At 30.0% G+C, this 20190-nt stretch overlaps 4 protein-coding genes across 15 annotated transcripts in view; 2 read left to right on the forward strand and 2 right to left on the reverse strand.

The window, feature by feature from the left end:
• LOC108000357 (uncharacterized) overlaps positions 1 to 11349 on the reverse strand; it is a 28026-nt gene extending 16677 nt beyond the window's left edge. For 2 of the 5 annotated variants that reach the window (XM_062086274.1, XM_062086270.1), the window contains exons 1-10: positions 11088 to 11349; positions 6195 to 6308; positions 5763 to 5962; positions 4759 to 5229; positions 3631 to 4144; positions 2427 to 3564; positions 2005 to 2358; positions 1511 to 1890; positions 707 to 1003; positions 484 to 519 (exon numbers count right to left, since the gene is read on the reverse strand). In XM_062086274.1, coding sequence (XP_061942258.1) covers positions 484 to 519; positions 707 to 1003; positions 1511 to 1890; positions 2005 to 2358; positions 2427 to 3564; positions 3631 to 4144; positions 4759 to 5229; positions 5763 to 5962; positions 6195 to 6292 — 3488 coding nt within the window. In that variant the 5' untranslated portion in view covers positions 6293 to 6308; positions 11088 to 11349. Of the gene's footprint in view, positions 1 to 483; positions 520 to 706; positions 1004 to 1510; positions 1891 to 2004; positions 2359 to 2426; positions 3565 to 3630; positions 4145 to 4758; positions 5230 to 5762; positions 5963 to 6042; positions 6309 to 11087 lie in introns of those variants that run through there. The other 3 variants (XM_017060617.3, XM_062086271.1, XM_062086272.1) reach the window with 3 other exon arrangements.
• A 148-nt stretch (positions 11350 to 11497) lies between these two features.
• Positions 11498 to 15797, forward strand: LOC108000358 (exosome complex component 10). Its single transcript, XM_062086284.1, has 6 exons — positions 11498 to 12072; positions 12147 to 12392; positions 12480 to 13991; positions 14199 to 14731; positions 15054 to 15210; positions 15282 to 15797. Exons 1-6 carry the CDS (start codon positions 11953 to 11955, stop codon positions 15333 to 15335), a joined length of 2622 nt encoding a protein of 873 aa, XP_061942268.1. The 5' UTR covers positions 11498 to 11952; the 3' UTR covers positions 15336 to 15797.
• Positions 15798 to 16030: 233 nt separating this feature from the next.
• Positions 16031 to 18141, forward strand: LOC108000260 (phospholipase A1-like). Of its 2 annotated transcripts, XM_017060489.3 has the most exons (6): positions 16031 to 16738; positions 16896 to 16999; positions 17097 to 17401; positions 17473 to 17568; positions 17667 to 17912; positions 17997 to 18141. In XM_017060489.3, exons 1-6 carry the CDS (start codon positions 16256 to 16258, stop codon positions 18068 to 18070), a joined length of 1308 nt encoding a protein of 435 aa, XP_016915978.1. In that variant the 5' UTR covers positions 16031 to 16255; the 3' UTR covers positions 18071 to 18141. The 2 variants fall into 2 exon arrangements, with proteins under 2 accessions (XP_016915978.1, XP_061942279.1); XM_062086295.1 differs by having other exon boundaries at positions 17667 to 18141.
• Positions 18107 to 20190, reverse strand: part of LOC108000335 (nostrin) — a 32775-nt gene continuing 30691 nt past the window's right edge. For all 7 annotated transcript variants that reach the window (XM_062086281.1, XM_062086282.1, XM_062086283.1 and 4 more), the window contains exons 8-10: positions 19805 to 20134; positions 19578 to 19730; positions 18107 to 19443 (exon numbers count right to left, since the gene is read on the reverse strand). In XM_062086281.1, coding sequence (XP_061942265.1) covers positions 19024 to 19443; positions 19578 to 19730; positions 19805 to 20134 — 903 coding nt within the window. In that variant the 3' untranslated portion in view covers positions 18107 to 19023. The remainder of the gene's footprint in view (positions 19444 to 19577; positions 19731 to 19804; positions 20135 to 20190) is intronic.

Here is a 20190-nt window from a genome sequence, read left to right on the forward strand (position 1 = left end):
AACTATTGCTTTTGATTTCAATTAAGATGATTGACTTAGCAATTTTATATTGTATTACATTTATGTTATATTCCTTAAATTTTATTCGAATAAAAAACTATTTATTACTCGTAAATATTAATTTCTAAAACTTAATCGAAGTTTATCTGAAAATTATTCAAATAAAATTTTTAATTTAATCGAATCTAACCTAAAAATTTATTCGAATAATGCCCAACTCCAATGTTGAATATACATGAGAGGGCATAAATGAAAGAAATCGTAACAAATGTATGCTGCTGTCCAAAGTATAAAATTGTCATTTATAAAAAATATTTTTTCTTTATGATGTTTGTTTCTATGTGCGTATTACGTGTATACAAGAAAAAGAGATTTATATAAACCGATTCGAGATATATTACTCGTGATATATTTTGCACTACCTTCTAAAATAATCAGCATAGACTACATTGTTCTAAAGTTGTTGTTAACAATTGGACTCACGTAGTCACGGTCCTCGTTTCGACATATGTCTGGTAGCTTGCACAAACAAGCGTTAAATCGTTGTCATTAGGTATTGAAAGTTCATACGAGCAGTAAGCTAGCTAAAAAAATATTCGAAAAAAGCGAATCGCGGATGCTTTGAAAGGAGAAGCAATATTGAATGCTTAAGAAAAAGCAATGGGTAACAAATGGACAAATTGTAAACAATATAAACGAATATTACCTTGATAATGGTTTATTCAGACCCCAGAAAGCTTGCGAGGAATTAGATCCTAATCTTCCGAACAATCGGGAACTTGGAAAACCGGTGGTACGGTTGTCATCAACGTTCAATCTTTGTGTCAAGCTTCGCACTCTGGACAATAGAGTGGAAAATAAATTTTCGGCAGTTAATAATTCAAATCCATCGTCATCGTCATCTTCGCCAGAAGATAAACTGTCTGCGTGTTCTGATGGTTGTCTCGTAGGTCGAGAGCTTCTTAACCGATGCATATGTCGTTGTAAGAGGTCTTCGCTGTCCCTGAAAGATAAAAATGAAAGATAAACTCATTTCCATCAATCACACATGTACTCGATCTTCATCTTGAAATAATTTCAAGTATTCATATATTCATTTATAATAAATTTATTTATTATTTTAAAAGTATGCTACGTTCATAAAATATTCTAGTTATCTAAACTCAAAAATCAAGTGCTGAACAACAGTTAGATAAGTTAATCGCTCATATTTGACATATTATACAGATTTGAAGAAAATATAAATACAATTATTCTGAAAAAATCTAAAAGTGAATGAAAAATTAATATATATTAATATTCTCGACAATGGTTTCACAAAAATATAAAAAATATAATAATATCGCTATTATAATTTTATAATATTTATAATACCCAATTTAAATCATTTGATAAACTAAATATATGATTACATTATAACAAATTAATCTATTTCTGCAGAAATGAAATCGATATTACTTTCTCACCAATATATCAGAAAAATACGAAATTTTTAGCAATAATTAGTTACCTGTGTAACGAGGAGAACGGTGATTCGTCCTCACTGGCATCCGAGAGAAGAGAACTCATTCTTCGAGGTCTGCCAAACCTTGATCGGGGAACGTTTGTGCTGGTAGACGAACTACCAGTTTTGGTTTCAGGTTCAACGCTACCAGACCTGGGGGTAACATATCCACCGCCTTCTACGGCAATGGGAATAATGTACTCTCGAGGACTCTTTCGGATTGGCTCAGGTCCAACGGTAGATCCGAGAGCGCTGTCAGTATCCGAGTCCGCGGTCGATTGACGAGATAACGAACCAGATCGCTGTGAAACTGATCGTTGAGGCATCGGCGGTAATTTCGACGGTGGTGAGGTTGATTGTGACGATTGTTGATTATCCGCTTCCATCTAAAATGAATGCAAATTTTTTATACAAAAGAAAAAAACAATCAAACGATTAAAATACATCATAATTGCAAGTCTTACAATATATATATATATATAAAATTCGATTTGATATACCTGGATCGGAATTATTCTTTCTTTCGGCGCAATGTTTCTTGGTCTGGTTTCGGGTTCCAAACTCGAACTTCTATTGGTTTGTGGTACCGCGGCCGCAACAGGAAAAGCAACTTCGGATCGTTGCGTTCGCAGTTTTTGCGGTTGGAACGCATCGATCTTGGCCTCGAGTTCAGATTTGAATGCGAAGGGAGATTCAGCCCCGGAAGATTTCGAACCCGTCATAGAAATCTCGGCTTTGCTCGTCTTTCGCGGTCTGGGTAAAGTCGCGCTTTTCAGAGTAATTTCCATCTTGCTGGACATTTTTGGTTCTTCTTGCTCTTCGTCGTTATCGAACGCCTCAGACGCAGTGGAACCCTAAAAAAATAATGATTAAAGATGCATATATTCACCAATTCCAAAGTTATTTTTTATTAAGATCTTACTGTGGCTCCTCTGTTAGCATCCACCGTTTTTTCATCGAACGAAAAATTCGTTTCAACATTTGGCATAGATTCTGTCGTTGAACGCAAATCATTCGTTCCAACCTTCGACGATACTTTTGATGAAATTTTCTTTGGTTCCTGACTCGATGGGGATACCGGCGGAGAACCGTTTATTCTCCTTTGCATAGGTGGTTTTCCAATAGCACCACTTATTATATCGACGGCTCGTTTCTTGGCCTCCTCCTTCTTCTTTTCTTCTCCCTCCATCTCCACTTCCTCATTCTCGTTTCGCGTTTGCTTCGACTTGTCGCTCGAATTTTCATTTCTTTTCGTATCCGTCGTAGACGGAACGTCGATAATCATTTTCGATGCGGTGTGCTTCATAGGTGGAGGCGTGGTTATCGAAGAGAGGCTAGCTTTTCTCTCGAATACGCGCTTTGCTCCTCCAACATTCACACCCGGTATGAAGATTTTCTTAGGCTTTTCACTTTCCACGCTTGATGCCATTTGATTAAACTTCTCCGCAGTTTCGAATATTTTGGAACGCCTCCTCTCGAACGTCTTCGCAGGAACTTCTCTCTGTACCTCGTTACAGAGCTCCGAGTCAAGAGAGAGTGCTTTTTCTTTAAGTTTTTTAAATTCTCGTTGAGTTGCCTCAAGATTGATCGCATCGTCCTGACTAACGGATGATATTTTATCAAATCTCTCATTTCCAATTACTTTTTCGTTCGATACTTCGAGCTTGGAAGGTGCGGATATATTCGTCTGATTGAACGCGAGGTTCATCGTTTCTGAAGGTTTCGACATAATTTCGTCGCGATGTCCATCGTCCATCGATTTCCCTCGACATTCATTCTTCGAGTACTCGTCGTCACAGCTGCGATCGTTAATAATTCGATCTTCTGGTAAAATTTGCCGTGACGCATCTTGGAGTGGCTGCTCCTCTTCGAAAACCACCGGTGTTTTGCTTCGCTCTTTGCTCGGAGATCTTTCGCTACATTCTTTAATCAATTCTAAACAAGCAGCTGTAGATTCTATTTTATTCAAGTCGACAGTCTTGCTGATAGGAACAGTTACCATAGGATCTACCTCCATAGCTTCCTCCGTGATCGAATTTGGAATTGGCGCCGAATGGTGCCTAGAATGGAAAAGAATAAATTAAGTTTAAAAATGACGAAACGCGATGTGCGAGCATTTTAATTACCTTGACGCAGACTTATACATTCTAGGTTCCGGTTCATCCCGTTTCTCTTTTCTTCGAGATCGTTCTTTTCTCTTCGCATCAGCGGCAGCTGTTTCATCCATAGACGGCGTTGTCTCTAATTTTCTCTTGGCATCTCCACCGATCGGAGCAGTTCTCGGCTCCTCTTCGAGTAATTCTCTTCTTATCCTCCTATCGGAACTACTCTGATCTAATTCCATTAAGCTTCCAACAGAATGACATCTGGTAGGTACTAGAGTTTCGGAAGACACGTTATTTGGAACATCCCCGGTTGATTGTTGATCGCCTATGACCAATTTCTCTGCACTTGCCGACTGTGGTACCAGAGAGAGTAGCAAATCCAATCGAACGGGAGTCTGAGCCGCCAACTCTTCAGCAATATCCAGACAATTCTGTTCATATCCTTCATTTACCCACCAATGGGTACAAATCCTTTCGATGTCTGCTCTCCTGCCAGGACAAACAGTCAGCATGTCTTTGATAAGAGGAGAAGCAGCTAAAAAAAAAAAACACAGAATTGGTTACAATGCTACCTTAAAGATAGAATTAGTCACAAAATTGACTTTATACGATACATTTTACAAGAAATTTTTGGATATTCTGATTTCTTTGATAAAAGTTTATGTACATGTAGAGCATTATATATTTTATTTTGGCAATTTTTTTTTCAATGAAAAATATTTTTCAGAGAATTAAATCATTCCTCAAGATTTTAGCATTTTTTCACAGAATTTTTATCCGAGAATATTTTTATATCATTCAGCATTGACAAAAACTTTAAAAAAGATTGATCTACATAAATCATATTTCTTAATCTATTTAAATTATTGTATAAATAAATATAAAAATATTTATAATAGTAATTAATGTATTTCTCATGATTGATGAAATGACTCGTCAACTGATAAACACTATTCTGTGTATCTTATAAAATTTATTATTACTATATCATTAAAAAATTATTATTATCATTATAAAAATTTATTATAAATTTTAATTTGAACATAACTTGTTAATTGAGTTTGTATTAAATATATGAAGATTTTTGTTATTGATTGTAATAATTTCAAGAAAAAAAAATGAAAGGGATGAAACATGAGAGATACTTACGCGATGGTTTCTTAGGCTCGAAATAATCTGACTGTGAGATCTGTTTGACTAGTCGTTTGAAATTAGACCCGTCAAAGGGCATGGCACCGTAAACTAAAGTATAAAGAAGAACACCCAAGCTCCAGCAATCAACTTCAGGACCGTGATAAGGAGTACCCTTAACGATTTCGGGACTGGCATAGAGTGGACTACCGCAGAACGTGTTCAATAATCGTTGCTCATCGAACACGTTTGATAAGCCAAAATCCGCGATTTTTGCATTTCCAATCTGATCTAGCAAAATGTTTTCGAGTTTCAAATCTCTATGGCAAATTTTATGTTTATGACAGTAGAAAACGGCGGTGGCTATTTGTCGAAATATTCGTCTTGCTTCGTGTTCTGTCAATACTTTACGCTCACTTAAATAATCGTAGAGCTCGCCACCGGCCGCGTATTCCATCACCAGCACCATCTTTTCTCTATTTTCGAAGACTAGAAAAATGTAATTACGATGAGAATTTAAAAATAAATTATAGTTATAGACTAGGATCAGGCATTATAAAACTAAATTTTTATTCGTATAAAATTTATATTTTACTTTTTATTATTCCATCTCTGTTATTATATATTAATTTTTTAATTTTAATTTTATTTAATTACTTAGATATTTGTTATTTGTTATATCATATAATATAAAAATAATAATATAAATATTTTTTATATTTATGCAATGAAATAATTTTCTATTCAGTAAGTTACGTTTTTTTTGTTGTTTATCCTTATAAGTACAACTTTATTATCTTTTATCTTGTTTATCTTATCTTATTTTCTATTTTTATTTGAAATAATAAAAATAGTATGATAAGTTATTTAGAAACAATTTATTTCTCGAATGAAATTTTAAAATTGATCGAATATATCCAAATACGTTTATTTTTTATAGTTAGTGATCATTCGTTTTTTTTATTTCAATAAAAAACAAAAATAAAACGTGCCCAATCCTGATATATGGTGTAAAACGATACCTTCGTATATGTGAATAATATTTGGATGTTGTACACTCGACATTATCTGAATCTCTCTTCGTATCCTGATCAAATCGGCTTCCGTTTCTATCTTGCATTTTTTTATAGTCTTTATTGCCACCTCTTGTCCCGTCTCTTTGTTGATTCCCAATTGAACTTTACCGTAAGTACCTTGACCAAGCTTTTTGATGATGTCAAACCTGAAGAAAATAAATGGGGCACGAAATAATAACAGAAATGCCTTGAACCACGCGTTATTACTATTTAACGAATGATTTACGACTGGCGCGTGAACAAACGATCTCGTGTTATTTACGTTCCGGCAATCTTAAAAGATCTCCGACCGGTCCCAATGGCCGACGACAGCCAACCGATTCGATAGCCAATCGTCCACGGATGGACCCCACAAGATATTCGTAATGCTCTTCATACCTCTGCTTCAACTTCCGTTTGTGATTGTGAAGTCGCACCCCACCCGTACTCTCCATTCCTCCCATTATGTTGTGTATGCTTGCCTCTCCCACAACCATTTTTCCTTATGTTTATCTAAAAACAAAGCATATATTAATACAACCAAATAATAAACGTAAAGTGCGAATATATTTAAGATTAAATGTCGAAAATTATTGTACAGTTATATTTGAAAAATATCGATAGCAATTTTCGAGAATTTAAAAATCAGTTTTTAGAATGATAATTATTCTCGGATGGTCACTTTCAACTCAATATTCATTTGCAAAAAATATCTTCAAAATTTTAGAAAGTTTTATTCCGATCTTTGTTTCATAACATAATTCTATTTCTATAAATTTGTTAGAGAATAAACGGGTTTATATATAATAGAAGTTTATATTCGTACAAGAAAACTCTACGAAATATTTTCTTTAAAATGCATAATATAATAAATATTTTATAATTGCAAAGTTAATCTATGACGTAATTGCAAAATATTCATCCCCACCATAAGAGTGAACCTCCTGACATGTCGCGAAGCTTGATGCACAGGCTACGTAATTTGATCTGAGATTAAATATATGTGAGAATATTAATACAACAGTAAATTTTCTTCTTTTTTAACCAACATATTTATAAAGTTTCTCTGATCAAAATAATATCAAACAATATTATTTGAAATATTTATATAATTATATTAATAAATAATACTTTTTTTATTATCTATTTAAATAAGAAAATATAATTTATCGATTCATTTTTGATTTTATTTTGATCAGGAAAACTTCAAAAAACATGTTGGTTCAAAAATAATTTATTAAAAAAGATAAAAAATAAATATTTTTTACACTACATCAATATTGTCTCACGGAATATGCTTTTCTTCGAGACTATCTCGGCCATTTGCTTTTTGCTTTTATGCTCAACAAAAAACGTAAACAAACTTTAAAATCCTCAAGCCATATCAAAAGTAAGAATCAATACTATTATTGGATAAGTGCAAAATATTTATAATGGTTTTGCAAGTATACATATAATAAAAAATATTTAATGAATTAATTTTTTATTTATTTTATATTAAAGATATAAAGTATATTTTCTATTGACTGAATTTATTTTTACGTAATATTTTTTTTTACGCAATTAACCTTTATACATTTTTTTCTTTTCTTTTTTTATGATGGCAAAAACGCACATTAATTAGTTTATGCGTCAAAATCATACGTTTCTGCTATGAATATTTAAAATTTTTTTCTCGATATAATATGTAACGTAACTATTCTTTGTATTTTACACAATCCTTCTTTTGCATGGTACGCACCTGCCGTGTAAAAAGAGGCGCAGGTGTATGTATATTAAAACGTCAGCAATAGTATAGGTAACAGGGACTCAAATAGAGTTTCAGGCATCAGACACTTCTAGAGTTTCATTCATATAAATGAAGTTTTACTGAATCGAATATCGATTTTTATTTTGTCGAGTTTATGCCCATACACGAGTCTTAAAATATCTAGTATTTCAATATATATAAAAATTTAAATCTTTTATTATTTTCATTATGACGTCTTTATTAAGAAAAATAAATTAGACCTAATTCTAAATCTCTGGAAATTTTTTAATCTTAATTAATTTATTCAAAAATTAAAGAACGCATAATAATTTGTATCTTAAAAAATGAAATAATGACGGATGTTTCACGTAAGAAAAGCAGCATATAGAAATGACCGTTTGCCGGATATTTGCAGCGGAAGACGAATAACGCCATCTAAAAAGAAAGAAAGGGAATAAAGAGACGCATGATCTTTTTTGAAAGGTGACCCTGCCAGAGGATCGACCTCCAAAGAGAATGAAACCCCGCAGTCTCGTGATTGAGGATAACGAAGAGGCAGAGTATGGTTATCGGAGTTACGGTGAAACCGAAAAGGAAGGACAGACGGACAAAGTGCGGTGAGTTTATTTTCGGTGTTGAGACGCCGGTGTGCGTCTCTCCCGCCGATCAACGTCTCTCGCGACGTTCGCCTCCCCGACGATACGCGTATCCATTTCCCATATGCGTGCTGCCAACTGTATTCGATCGAATCTTATTCCTTCGATACCGGAACTTCCTTTGTTTTCTTTGTTATCTTTCGAATCAACCCGGTGGACAATGATGGATTCAATGAGCGGTGATTTGATTCGTGAATTAAGAAATAGTTTATTAATTTCGTAAACCGTGAATAACAAATGATTTCTCTCCCAAAGAAATAAGAAAGGACGAGATGACGAGAACATCGAAAGCAAAAAGTCTCTCTGGATCGCGCGCGATCCTAATTTTTAGCAAGTTTATGATGTTTCAAAATATTTTGATTTGCTGGTACCTCGATGAGTAACCTTGATACGTATACCAAAATCGTTCCTTGCTCGAAGTGCAAATGAATATCTCTCGAAACCTTGACTTCCTCGCGACAATCTCATTTGGCCGATTGTCACACAAATCACGCTGCGCGAATCAACGAACACCAATCTGTGCCAAACGAAAACGAGTTCCACTTTTAATAGAGATTAAAGAACCAATAATCTTTATCATTTCCTTTTTCGAACAAGTAGGTAGTTTAAGTACCTTATTGATTAATCGAATTAAATTATCTTGAATACGAATGCCAATCATGTGTTCCTTATTATTATTACGTCGATTGTCGAAGTCGTTGTAACGTGAACGAAATTATACACATGATCGTAAAAACGGGAATTGTCTAATTGTCATCTAATCGTTTAGAAAGGAACACGTGCGCGTACAAGTCGCGTTCTCTCCGTCAGTCTCGTTCTCGATACTCGATCGTGGTGCGTTCGATATTTTTAGCGGGCACGTAGACCCGCCGCGTGGGTAGACCAGCTTCAGGGCTGATGTCCTAATGACTTCCATTTTCCTCTTTTCCTCTTTTTTTCACTTCCGCGGTCAAATCAAAAATCAATTTCAGAATCGACAAAGACTTGTGAATAAATGTCGGTAACATAAAACTCAGTGAATATTATTCAATTTGGTCTTCAAAATTTGACATATTGTCGCGTCATATTGCGTTATGTCATTGCTCGAATGATGTGACTTGTTATCGCGAATGATCCTGAGCCGAGTAATTTGAATATAATGCTTATAGGAACGATGTAGCCAGGTCACGATAATTTTTACTTCTTATTTATAGATCGAGTTTAAAATATCTCTTGTCAACGAGTAAAGTCTGAAAGAACGCGAGATAAATCCGACCGAGCAATTAGAAATAAATGTGCGACTGATTGTAACGCACCGAACTATCGCACTTTCGTAATATGAATTGCTTACTTCCCGTATAATTTTTTTTTGTTTTCCTGTTTTGTCGTATATGTTACATATATATATATGTGTATAGATGTATGTACATATATATAGATGTATATATATACATATATATATATATATATAGATTACATGATTTAGGTGGATGAATCGAATGAAGAAATACTCGCAAAATAGAGGGTCGACGCGCGAAGGCGCCGTTTGGCAACGATCGCTCGAAAAATTTGCCAACGTCGATTCTGTCTTATTGTGGCCTCGAAACATCGACGATCGACCGAGCACGCGCGGTTCCTTGTTACGTCGCTTCCGAACACCTACATTTCATGCATTCCAAATTAGATAATAAATTTTTACTTCATATCATTTCATATACATTTCATATACTTCTATGATTATAGTGTATAAAATTTTATTCATTCGTTTCATATATCATGGATTCTGAATTATTTCATTGTTTTTTCTCCATTGTAATTTAAAATGATAAAGAAAATGATAAAGAAAGCAGTGAAAAAGTAATATATTTCAAATTATCAATCATCCAATGTTTGTTAGGAATAGAAGATGTCATTCAAACATGACGTCATCTGGTGACTTGTATGGTATCTTATGATTCACATATTATTATTAAAACTTTTATTATTCTACCGTACGACTCGTATTGCATATATGAATGAATCTATCTACGTTCGCAATGGGTGATTGTACGCGGGATCGCAATTTCTCGCGACGAAAGTTTGAGTCATCAAGAATTAATAGACTACTCTTGGTGAATTTCATTCGCGATTATCTGGATCTATGTTATTCCAATTCTCGTAATTCTTTTCCAATGTTTCATTAAAACTTTCAAATTTTTTGATTTCAAATATAAAGAATTAATTAATTGTATTATATGAAATATTATTAAAATACAAATCGTATCGTATAAAAATAATGTGAGAAAACATTTTTCTTTAAATTCTAATGTCAGGATTGAGCATCACAAATTCAAGTATACGATAAAACTTGATGTAAATATTGACAGTAAAATCAAATCAATAGAAAGGATTGATGAGTAGAATCGGTAAATTAATTTGCTGATAAATAAGACATCGATCGACTCAAAAATCATCGATTCTATCAATTAGGTTGAATAAAATGTATGTCATTGTGTATGTGTATGTATTTGTGCATCGTATGCAACTAAAGCACGTAGCACGGTATGTAGGTTCCTATCGATAAAAATAGCATTCTGATATTTCGATGAGTTCTTTAGGAACATCCGTTAATTGTTTCGATTGTTCACGATGTCGAAGGAAGAAATGTTCTTGGATATTACTTCATAATAATATTATAAATATTCGAGAACCATAACGAAAACGAAGGATGATGATGATGGTGAGGTTTTCTTCTTCGTTATTGAGTAATCGAAAACGCCCACGACAGAAAATCGACGCTTCTTCGTAACATTTCTTTATTCAGGATGCATGTCCGTTCTTGAGACTTGTAATCGTCGATGAAACGAACGAATGCTCTGAATGAGAATCGACACTCGGGTAGAGTCTAAAAATAGCGAGAATTTGTACCTTACAGTGAACTCTGGAGCCAAATTATCCTCTTTTGCGGCTGCTTTCCGCTCCCGGGGAACTATAGAAAAGATACACTATTTACACTGTTATAATCGTCTTTACGGTAAATTTGATCACTAAGTCTCTACAACTTTTGAATTTTTCTGAGAGATCGCACACGTTCTTCGTTTCCATTTCATTTTACTAGACATTTTTCGCGTGACGATACCGCACACGGTTCATGCGCTGCCACCATCTTTATTTACTAATTTTGGACTTGATCGCTGAGAACAGGGAATGGATAGATTATAGTGATACTAGCGCCATCATTCGACGTCATTTTCTATATTGCAAGTGTATGCATTTTAAAAAATATTTTCGTATGATTTTCGTAGTTTCATTGCAATTGTATTTTTTCAATTTGATATTTGCTATAGATAAAACTTAATATATCTATTATTTATTATGTATTATTTGTGTTAAATATATATGTTGATGATATAATAAAATAAATAATAGAACTTATTATTTTACATTATATTCATAAATGTTAAATTTTTTAATTTTTTTTTTATAAAATGCAATATTTATTCTATGACATAATGTAAATAATATATGATAAATATATTAAGTTAATTAAAAATTATTGAAATTTGTATTTATTACAACTATCAAAATTATTTATTATGAAAAATGTAAATTTCTATACTTGATTCATGATTAGATCTATGGCATAGTATGTGTATGTTAACGACAGCGTGAAAATTGGAGGTTATGGATGGAAAAATGGAATATGTTGTGCAATTTTGTACATTATTTTATTGCTTTATCGAATAATTTTTAACGAAAGTGGAAAAATAATTAATAGTTTATAATTAACAGTATGGATCCTACAGAAGATTGGAGTGGTAATTGCCAAATAGAAAATGAAACTCAAAAAAATGAAAATAAAGAAATTAATCAAGTTATACCTGGATATGCAAGTTTTCATGATTACGTTCAAGTATGATTAAATTTATTGAGTCATTAAATTTATTCTTTCTCATATAAATTAAAATATAATATATTTTATTTTAGGAAGCATTCCATGTTATGAAACTTGGGATCAAAAATGCTAATAATTTACCAACGGGATCTAATTTCAATTATTACTCATGTTTTCCTAGTTTTCGGAAAAATAAAGATGACAATATAAAATTATTATTAAATGTTGTGCAACATGTATTGGGAATTACTGGTGTAAAAAATAATATTTCAAATCGGGACATTGAAGAAAAATTTGATCTTTTATTAGAAGCAAATGATGTGCTACTGGATCGAGCTGTATGTTTTATTAAAACATTTATATCTAAGATTTTTTATATATAAATTTTATTCTTTATAAAATTATATATATTTTTCATATTATAGAATGCTTTAATGGACAAAGAATGTGGTATTACCAAAAATTCAGAAGTAGAAGTTGTAGTTTCACATTTAAAAAGTCAACCAATCAATGGTGGATGGAACAATCAAATTTGTCAACCATTGCAAATTTCAGAGAATGTTCAATCTATACGCTTATTGGCTGGTAAAAACATTCAAAGACCACAGCTAATGTTCAAAGATAAAATTGACAATAGTTCAAAACCTTGGTGTCCAAGGATTAAAGATAAACCTAATTCTTTAAAACCATTAGCTATTTATTTGGAAGAAAGTGAAAATGGTGAAGTGTTTAATCATCCTTATGAATATGAACTGAATATGTTCGTTCCTCCCAATGATCAATTGAAAAAATCTGAACCAACAAAATACAAGAATTTGGAAGATACATTATTAGTAATGATTAAAGATCCATCAGATATTAAGTTATTAATAAATGATCTAAAACAATATAAGGAAATCGCTGTAGATTTAGAACATCATTCTTATAGAAGTTTTCAAGGAATAACTTGTTTGATGCAAATCTCGACAGAAGATAAAGATTATTTGATAGATACTTTATCATTGAGATCTGAATTACATGAGTTAAATGAAATTTTTACAAAATCAACGATATTAAAAGTTTTTCATGGAGCAGATTTAGATATACAATGGCTTCAAAGAGATTTATCTTTATATGTAGTGAATATGTTTGATACACATCAAGCGGCAAAACAACTTAATCTGCCATATTTAAGTTTAGCATATTTATTGAAACATTATTGTAATGTAGATCCTGATAAACATTTTCAAATGGCTGATTGGCGTATAAGACCTTTACCAGAAAAACTTATTAAATATGCTAGAGAGGATACACATTATTTATTGTACATAAAGGATATGTTAAAAAATGCTTTAATTGATGTAGCTAATGGACAAATTAATATTTTGAAAGTTGTATATGATAGAAGTACGGAGATTTGTAAAAAGACATATGTTAAACCAATTTGGACAGAAGAAAATTGTATGACAATGTACAGAAAAAGTCAGAAAATGTTTAATAATAAACAACTTTATGCTTTAAGAGAATTACATAAATGGAGAGATGATACAGCTAGAATAGAAGATGATAGTATTGCTTATGTATTACCAAATCATATGTTGTTAAACATAGCTGAAACATTACCTCGTGAAATGCAAGGAATTTTAGCATGCTGTGATTCTATTCCTCCTTTGGTTAGACAGAATTTATTAAAATTACACAAAATAATATTGAAGGCTAGAGAGCAGCCACTTATTAAACCAATTCTTGAAGAAGATATTAGACAAAGATTAACACAAAGGAATCATCATACTAATTTAGATGTATGGATGTATTCCCCTCATGATATTCCTAGTGATATGGAAGCAAGAGCTGATTTACCATGTTTATTAGATAAAAATAATGTATTAGAAACACCAATTTCAAATATTGCAATAAAACATACAGTGACTGTATTTGACAGTCCAACAACATCCGAGGTTATATAATAATATATATAGTTATAATAATATATAATAATATAATAAAATATATATAATAATATATAACATAATTTAAATTATATATATTTTTCACAAAAAAATTAAAAATAAATGATTAAAAAAATTAAATTAAAAATCAAATATAATTTTGATATTATATTTTAATTATAATTTTAATTTCAATGATTATTTATTTATTTACAGGATGAAGAAGTTGGAAAAACTGAGCAGGAAAGCGCTAAAAAGAAAAAATTTGTTTTTGTAAGTCCATTTGAACGATATAAACGAGTTATACCTATGATAGCAGAGCAAGAAGCACAAGAGAGAGAGAAAGAAAAACAAGAAGAAGAAAATCGTTTAAATAAATTAAAAAAGGAAGAAACAGAAATTGTAGAAAGCAAAAACAGAGTTTATGAACACTTTAAGCAAGTTTCCCAAATGATAACAGGAAAAAATGAATCAGAATTATCAAAAAAACCATCTCAAACTCCATTAAGTCAAATGCCGGGACGTAAAAGAAAAAGAGATTCAAATATTAATAAACAAGATGAAGTACAAGAAGAAAAAACTAATGATAATTTATCAACTCCAGTTCCGATATTAGAGACGAGAATTATTCAAGATCTGAAAAAAGATATAAATGAAGTTGAACATTTGAAAGAAGAACAAAATGTACAAGAAAGTGGAACAAAAAAACAGAAACAAATTCCAAATAATGAAACTATGAATTTGTTGCGGTAAATATTTCTTATTATTATTATTATTATATATATCATTGTTATTATTATACAATTTACTAATTAACTAATTTACTAATTAAAATTCATTATTTTTAATAAAAATAGTCATTTTTGTTAAAATATTAAATGATTACTTTTGTTTTTAAAATTGAAATTTAATATGTTTATAAGCTATATATAATATAATTATATTATAATATAATATAATATAAATTATATAAATATAAATATAAATAATATATATATATATATATAAATGTATGAACTAATCAATGATAATTGATATTAAGAATTATTAATAAAATGAATTTATTTATAGATCAAGAAAGAAAGGAGAAAGAAAACGTATAATTAAAGATTTGGAAAAGAAAGGCATGATGCCATCAAAAAAATTCGATTATAAAATCGTAGATTTTAGTGCTTTTCAAGGAGGTAGTCAAAACATACCCAATCAAGTACAATTTGAACAAACAATGGTAAGAATGTTTATATTATTTTATTATCATTTAATGAATTTATATTGAAATATCAATCTTTATTTTTGTAGAAAAAGAAAAAACAAAAAAATCGAAAAAAGAAGCAAAAGAAATTAAATATATAAAAATGGATCGCAATATTTTAATAATTATCCAGGGTATATTATATCTTCTTATATCACTAAATACGATTAACAATTTAAAAGATTTTAAAATTATGATGGCAGATGTTTTTTTTTCACATCATGTACATATTACATGCAATTATATCATTTTTTTTATATTGTCTATAAATTAAATGCAATAAATGCTTGTAGATAACTTTTAAATAACTTTATATTATAATATTATTAATATTTTAAAAAAATGTAAATTAAATACTACTCTCTTTCCCTCATTTCTCTCTCTCTCTCTATCTATCTATCTATCTATCTATCTACCTATCTATCTATCTATCTCTCAATCTATCTATCTATTTAGATATCTATTTATCTATCTGTTCTTTTTCTTTTTTTTTTATTTTTCAATAAGCATATATGTAGTATTTAATATTTTTTAATTTAATAAAATAAAAATTATAAAAATTATATTTTTATATCGATATATCCCATTTATTAATATTTTCAATATTATAGAAATATTGCTAATAATTTTTTAAAGATTTTAATTATTTTAATGTACTGTAAAATTCTTATTAAAAGAGAATATTTCATAAAAATTTATTTTTATAATTAACATTATATATATAATTACAAAAAATAACTTAGAAATAACTATAAAGAAAAACTAATAGATTAAAATCAAAAATACGAAAATGCGATAAATAAATTCATATTATTTTATTATATTTAATTATATTTAATAAATCAAATATTTTTATTTGATTAATATATATATATACACATACATATATATAAGAATAAGTAAACAACTTGAAATTAGTAGTATAAATTTTATCATTAGGTCATGACTTCAATTTTTTTCGTTGTATACATATAATCTTTCGTATATTAAATACAATTCTTACTTATTGTTAGTTAGAAAAATGACGTGGTGGTTTGCCAAAGTACTAATCAAATTATTCATATTTTTTACTATAAGTAATCACATTTTGACAGAAAGTTCAAAACTAAATATTTTGGATTATGTTAAGAAAAATTTGTATAATTTTCGTAATGACAATTTGAAAGATTTTATTTTTACACTCTCGAATTCGTCAAAGTACATTAACAATCGAATAAATTTCAAATCAAATCAAGTTGATTGTTTCGGTTTAGGAAAAGGATTAGCTAGAATTTTGGAATGGTTTTTTTTAAGTAATCCAAATGGAACAAATGCTTTGGATGTTCAATTTTTCCTTTCTTCAAGAAGACAACCAAAACGTGTTCAAGTTATGATTGGTAAACAATTTGGTTTAGAATGGACAGACTTTCAAATCGAACGACTAACGATCATTATAGTTCATGGATTCTTATCTCATGGTCAAGAATCGTGGATTAATGAAATGGAAAAATCATTCCTCCTATGGGTAAAATCCCTTTTTCATTCCTTTTTTTTTAAATATTATATAAAAAACTTTTTTTTCAAAATGTTAAAAATGTTAGAAATGTTAAAAAAAAGTCGTTATTATTTTATTGACATGTAAATTTAGATAGTAATTTTTTTTTTAATTTTTTCATGTTTAGAATGACGTTAATATCATAGTTGTAGATTGGAGTGCTGGAGGTAATACTTGGAATTATTATAAAGCCGCAGTTAACACGAAAATAATAGGATATCAAATTGCAAGGTTTGCCTATATTCCTTATATATTTAATATATTTTAAAGATATTATAATAATATAAACATATTAAGTCATATTGTGTGAGTTTATTATTTTATTAAGATTTTTAGAACACATAACAAATGCAACAAGTGCTCAAAATGATTTCAACAATAATTGGGGGCAATTATATTTAGTAGGCCATAGTCTCGGAGCACATATTTGTGGTTTTACTGCGAAAGAATTGAAAAAAAGACAAAACAAATGGAAAATACTAAGAATAACAGGGTTAGATCCTGCACAACCTTGTTTCAGAAATGTAGACTCCAGTATGAAACTTCATAAATCTGATGCGTCATTTGTCGATATTATTCATACTAATGGCAGATTACTTTCTAAAATCGGATTAGGTTTACCAGAACCAATAGGTTAGATATTTTTAAATATTTTAGATAGATTTTATATATTAATACGAAGTGAAATGATTTGTATTATATAGGTCACATTGATTTCTATCCTAATGGTGGTAAAACTCAGCCTGGTTGCATAAAGATCAATTCTTCGTACTTCGAATATTTACCAATTCCACTTGGAGGTAATTATTTGTTAAAATATTTCATTATGTTCCTTAATCTTATTATTAAATAAATTATTTTTTATAAATTATTTTTTTAAATTTCAATGCGATTTTAGAAATTAATAATGCTATATGCAGTCATGGACGTTCATATATTTATTTGACGGAATCTTTAATTTCCGAGGTGAAACAAAATTGTACTTTTTGGGCGCACCATTGGAATTTATCTTACCAGAACTTGTTGCAAATAGTAACAGAATCTTGTAATAAAAATATTTGTACTGAAATGGGTATAAACGCAATAAAGTATTCTCATCGAGGAACATTTTTTGTCGCAACTTCCGATACTTCACCTTTTTGTAGTAAGAAATATATAAAATATAAAAATTGTGTTATATTTGCTCACTTGTATATCTGTATAATGATAAATTTTTTAATTTTTATAGTTAATGACACTCGCATAATTGCTGAACTAGTAATTCAACTGAAAAAAGATTTCCCAGACGAATTTTATGATTAAAATGAATAATTTATGAATAAATTAATAGTATATGTATTTTTGATTGATAAATAAAAGAACTTTACTTCAAATTTCAATTACATACAATATTTAAGTTATTAAATGCAACTAAGTACTATTTACAATTGTTTTGAAAATTAAGTTATGTACATATCACGCTATTTAATTATACGTGTACATGAATACTGCATGAACAAGCAGTCTTCGATTATTTAAAGTCTAATCATTTCTTTCATTAATTAATAATTGACCCAAGATAAAGACATAAGCGATTTTTTAACGATTATATGTCTTTTCTTGTTTTTTGAAAATAACAAAGATAGATGTACAATCGCACGGCGAAAAGTTGCTTGTGCGCACGGGATCTTATATTGTATACTTTTTATATTCTATGATGACTTTATATTACAATTTATAAATTATACTACATAAGTTATACAAATAGAAAGAAATATTTCGTTGTATAAACATTTTTTTTTTTTATTATGATTTATAATATTGTGGCGATAATATGAACTTTTTCAAAAATTGATTTTGTGTATTCCACGTAGTCTTTATATATTATTGGCACTTTAATGAACATAAAAAAACATGTAATAACATGTTCTTTTTGGAAACGATATTAACGCGTGTATACGTTTAAAAAATATTCTCGCGACATATAATAGTATAGCAATTTTTTAGTGCGTTATATTTCTTACTGAAGTAAAAAATGTTACTTTGTACAGTTTTAAATTTAATATTTAAAAAGGCCACATTAAGTTTGTAGCATACTTTGGTAGTTCATCAATGATGTATGATTAATATCTTTCGTTGTTATTTATTTTTTATATTTTAATTGCATTTTGTGAATATTTTTCATACATTATTACACTCACCTGTTTCTGTTCCTTTTTTCTCTTTCTATAATTAGAAGAATATATATCTTTAATCTTTAATATCGGATGAATCAATTAATGAATAACTTGAACATAAGTGGCTGGAAATATTCCAGTTCGTCCCCTGCATTCGCCTATCCACCAACCATCTGGTTGCTTTTGATGGACTGTAATTAAATCTCCAGGACTTAGACTAAGCTCGTCGTTTAAATTTGCTGAATATTGATAAATAGCTCTACATTGTTCCGTTCCATCGGATTTGCCGCTCGTTTCGGCAGCATCGATATCTTGATTATTATTATCTTCAGAATGACTGCTGAATTCATCAAAATCACTAAAGTCATCCTCATCCGGTGGATTTTCCGAGTTACCATCCCCAGCAGTTCGATCAGCCCAATGACGACTTTCAGTATCGTGATCCTTTACGAGATGGACATCTATTTCATCTTCATCATCCTGAATCTCGAACGATTCGTTCTTTGCCCAAGAAGGAATCTGTAAAAAAAAAATATATATTTACTTTTTTATATTGTTTTTTAATAATTTCATATGTAAATATGTAACATATATATTTCATATAATATGTAAATTGAAAAATTTATTTTTTTATTTTTATGACTGATGTTTACCTTAAGGACACTTTGCTGTAAACCTTGTTTATCTCTTGAAACTAAAATATGTTCAGCCAATGGATGTTTTATTCGTTTGCTACCTTCAACTTCTGCTAATGTTCCTCCAACTTTGTACCTTGCTGCCTCTAGATATACTAACATAGAACGCATCTATAAAAAAATAAATAAATAAATAAATATGATTTTGAACATGATATGAGAATTTTAAGAAAAAGTAATCTTACATGATGTAGCTTTTCCGTTACATTTTGTGTACTTTCATCTGCCGCGAATGCTGGTGTTGCAATGAAAGCTCTATGAAGAGTTTCTAGACCTTCTCTTCCGCGTTTTTCACGCTCCAAGTCTTGTCTGATCAAATGAAGAACTCTTACCAACGCTTGTTTTCGACGTTCTCTATTCATTGCTAGAGTAACATGTTCAGCATAGAAATCTGGTAATAGTTGTTCGGAATTACACCCATCACTACTCTCCACCCTACGTATAAGATTCTTTAAAATCTCAATATCTTGAGATACATTGCAATTACGTATAGGAGCTGCCAATCGGTCTGCAATCTATATAAGAAGATTGAAAAAAAAAACGAGATTTTTATTAATTTTACTTCAAAGAA

The sequence above is a fragment of the Apis cerana genome, linkage group LG16, assembly GCF_029169275.1.
Source record: "Apis cerana isolate GH-2021 linkage group LG16, AcerK_1.0, whole genome shotgun sequence".
Lineage (NCBI taxonomy): Eukaryota > Metazoa > Arthropoda > Insecta > Hymenoptera > Apidae > Apis > Apis cerana.

What these genes read in the sequence shown, in the direction of transcription:
- LOC108000358 (XM_062086284.1), top strand. Translation starts at nt 11,953, where the DNA reads ATGGATCCTACAGAAGATTGGAGTGGTAATTGCCAAATAGAAAATGAA. An exon ending in ATGTGCTACTGGATCGAGCT is followed by an intron (nt 12,393 to 12,479) that starts GTATGTTTTATT and finishes TTCATATTATAG; the next exon opens with AATGCTTTAATGGACAAAGA. An exon ending in GAAACTATGAATTTGTTGCG is followed by an intron (nt 14,732 to 15,053) that starts GTAAATATTTCT and finishes ATTTATTTATAG; the next exon opens with ATCAAGAAAGAAAGGAGAAA.
- LOC108000260 (XM_062086295.1), top strand. Translation starts at nt 16,256, where the DNA reads ATGACGTGGTGGTTTGCCAAAGTACTAATCAAATTATTCATATTTTTT. An exon ending in AAAAATCATTCCTCCTATGG is followed by an intron (nt 16,739 to 16,895) that starts GTAAAATCCCTT and finishes TTTCATGTTTAG; the next exon opens with AATGACGTTAATATCATAGT. An exon ending in TTTACCAATTCCACTTGGAG is followed by an intron (nt 17,569 to 17,666) that starts GTAATTATTTGT and finishes ATGCGATTTTAG; the next exon opens with AAATTAATAATGCTATATGC.